This window comes from Aplysia californica, unplaced genomic scaffold, assembly GCF_000002075.1.
Source record: "Aplysia californica isolate F4 #8 unplaced genomic scaffold, AplCal3.0 scaffold00684, whole genome shotgun sequence".
In the NCBI taxonomy this organism is placed as follows: Eukaryota; Metazoa; Mollusca; class Gastropoda; order Aplysiida; family Aplysiidae; genus Aplysia; species Aplysia californica.
In genome coordinates this window covers 318,775-321,824 of record NW_004797954.1, presented here as the reverse complement: position 1 = coordinate 321,824, position 3,050 = coordinate 318,775, and the positions used below count along the sequence as shown (strand labels likewise).

The 3,050-nt window shown below is 35.9% G+C and overlaps 1 protein-coding gene across 1 annotated transcript in view; it reads left to right on the top strand.

Annotated features, from left to right (window-relative positions):
* Positions 1-3,050, top strand: part of LOC118478563 (probable serine/threonine-protein kinase DDB_G0267686) — a 15,811-nt gene that overhangs the window by 6,639 nt on the left and 6,122 nt on the right. The window contains exon 2 of the mRNA XM_035972413.1: positions 2,433-2,791. Within this exon, the coding sequence (XP_035828306.1) occupies positions 2,433-2,791 (359 nt within the window). The remainder of the gene's footprint in view (positions 1-2,432; positions 2,792-3,050) is intronic.

Genomic DNA, 3,050 nt, shown 5'->3' with positions numbered 1-3,050 from the left:
CACACACACACACACACACACACACACACACACACACACACACACACACACACACACACACACACAAACACACGCATAAGTCTACATTTTCTACCACGATGAATTGATTCCTCCAACTGCTAACAGTAACACGGCACTTATAATAATATGCTATATGACCTATTTGTAAGTCTTTTACTTAAAAAAATAATAAAAACCCACAGCTTTTGTTCATTTTTTTTTCCTTCTTTAAAAAATATTTCTTCTTAATTAAGACAAACAAACATACGATTCCCGACGATTTCTTTGACACATTTGACAACAATTTTGATGCTCACACGATTAGGAATATAAGGTTAACAAATTTAATAGGCCCCTATACAATAATACGATAGGGAAAAAAAGGTTAACAAACTTGAAATACCTGTACTGTACGATAAGGAATAAAAGGTTAACAAATTTGATATGTACACGATAAGGAATAAAAGGTTAACAAATTTTATATACATAATACGATAAGGAATAAAAGGTTAACAAATTTGATATGTACACGATAAGGAATAAAATGTTAACAAATTTGATATACATAATACGATAAGGAATAAAAGGTTAACAAATTTGATATGTACACGATAAGGAATAAAAGGTTAGCAAATTTGATGTGTACACGATAAGGAATAAAAGATTAACATTTGAAGGGGATAATTCTTGGAATTGTTCTGATCTGGAAGTTGTAGATGTATCGTTTGCGAGACGAGGACACAAGCGATGTACTTACTTATAGTATTTCAACGACGAAAGAATATTTGTGTTTGTTTTTTCCTTCACATACGCGCTACTTTTTGTTGACTCATCGGTGTTGGTTTGTTCGTCGCGTTGCTCCTTCCCAATTTCTTCAAGGTTTTTGGTTGTTGTTGTTTTGTTTTGTTTTGTTGCTGTTGTTAATGTTTTGTTTTGTTGTTGTTTTTGTTGTTGTTGTTGTTGTTATTGTTTGGGGGCTGTTGTTGTTGTTGTTGTTGGTGGTGGTGGTGTTGTTGTTGTTGTTGTTGTTGTTGTTGTTTGGGGGCTGTTGTTGTTGTTGTTGGTGGTGGTGGTGTTGTTGTTGTTGTTGTTGTTGTTGTTGTTGTTGTTGCTACTTCTTGGGCGATTTTTTAAAAGCTTAGTTTAGTTTTGTTTAACTTTATTTTGTTTCTGTTGCTGCTTTTCTTTTGTTTTTTTCTGTTTTGTCTTTTTTTTTTCCTTTGCGTTTTGAAGAGGGGATGGGGGTGGGGGAGGGGGGTTGTCAAATAAATATAGCTGTGTATTATTTCATTTTTGCATGTTTTAATCAGTGGATCCCTCTTAACTATGACATTTTGCTGTATCCATTTGTTTCAGCGGACCATCCGTTTGAACTTCTGTGGTTTCCCACAAACATTGTATTGCTCATTTGTATGTGTAATATAGTTGTTTTTGTTATGTTTTCGTTTGGTTTTGATTTGTTGGAGGTTTTTCTGGGGCTGAAAAAAGCGACATTGGTCTGTCATGACTCAGGACCCTAGCAGAAATACCGTCTTGTCCGGAACGTTCAATTAAGCGCCGGATTTTTGTTTTGTTTTTTGTTTTGTTTTGTTTTGTTTTTATTTACTAGGTATATTTCTATCTTGTGTTTTATGTTTAGAGGTTTTTTTCGTTTTTTAATGATTTCTAGCGTTTGTTTTTGTTTTTGTAGTTAATGTCTTTCTTTTAATTTGTTGTGTGTGTGTGTGTTTGTGTGTGTGTGTGTGTGTGTGTGTGTGTGTTTGTGTGTGTGTGTGTGTGTGTGTGTGTGTGTGTGTGTGTGTGTGTGTGTGTGCGCGCGCGCGTGCGCTGTTGCTGTTTGCTTCTTGCGGCTTATCAGTTTAAAGATAATATTTTTTTTAACATGTTTTGTCGTTTTTGCAAACTGATTTACCTCACGTTTACACTCTGCGCCAAATGATCGTATGGAAACAATGAAATACCATCATATAGAAACCAAGCATTTTTTAAAATATTATTTTTTTAAAAAGATCTTATTCAATCCAAACAATCTTATGAAAACCGAGCGATATTATCCAGCCTAAGTAATGTCATCAAAATAGAGCGGTCTTGTCCCACCCAAGTACATGTAATTTTATCAAAACCGAGCGACCTTATTCAACTAAAGAATCGCATTAAAACCGAATTATCATATCCAACTCAGACAAGTTCATGAAAACGAAGAAACCGCGCGCCCATACGACCTTATGAAGTTGCAAGCGCCGTTAAAAAAAAATATATTTAAAAAAACACTTACAAAAAATAAAAGGATTTTTTTTAATGGAGCAACTCTATCGTATCGAAAACTCGTGGCAATCAATTGACAAAAACCTCACATGCCAAAATTATAATCACTATTATTCTGCTTTGATTTTACATTGTACGATGTCTTATATCATGCTTTCTCGTCGCAGGAATCTCGAGCAATCCTCACTGTGCCAGCCCAACTTTGAGCGGAACCACCTTCGCATCTTCCTACGACCTCGGTCGACGCTACAGCCTCCCCCACCATCCTCTACAACAACAACAACAACAGCAGCAGCAACAGCAACAACAACAACCACCACCATCAACCCAGCACCACGCGCAGGGCTACCATCACCTCCCACACCATCACCAGCACCAACAGCACCAACAGCATCCTCACCATCACCAGCAACAGCAGCAACAGCAACAACAGCAGCAGCAGCCAACGCCTCACGAGCCGGACACCGGAGGCATTGCTGCCAATCTCCTGAGTCAAGACAGACCCATGTTGCTTCTTCAGTCCCAGGTCTGTCAGTTTGAAACTATTTTCTTTATCGTTATTCATTCATTCATTCATTCATTCATTCATTCATTCATTCATTCATTCATTCATTCATTCATTCATTCATTCGTACGTTCATTCATTCATTTATTCATCCATTCATTCATTCTTTCATTTATTCATTCGTTAATTCGTGCATTCATTCATTCAGATATTCCTGCAAATAAGTAAATAAATAAATAAATAAATAAATAAATAAATAAATAAATAAATAAATAAATAA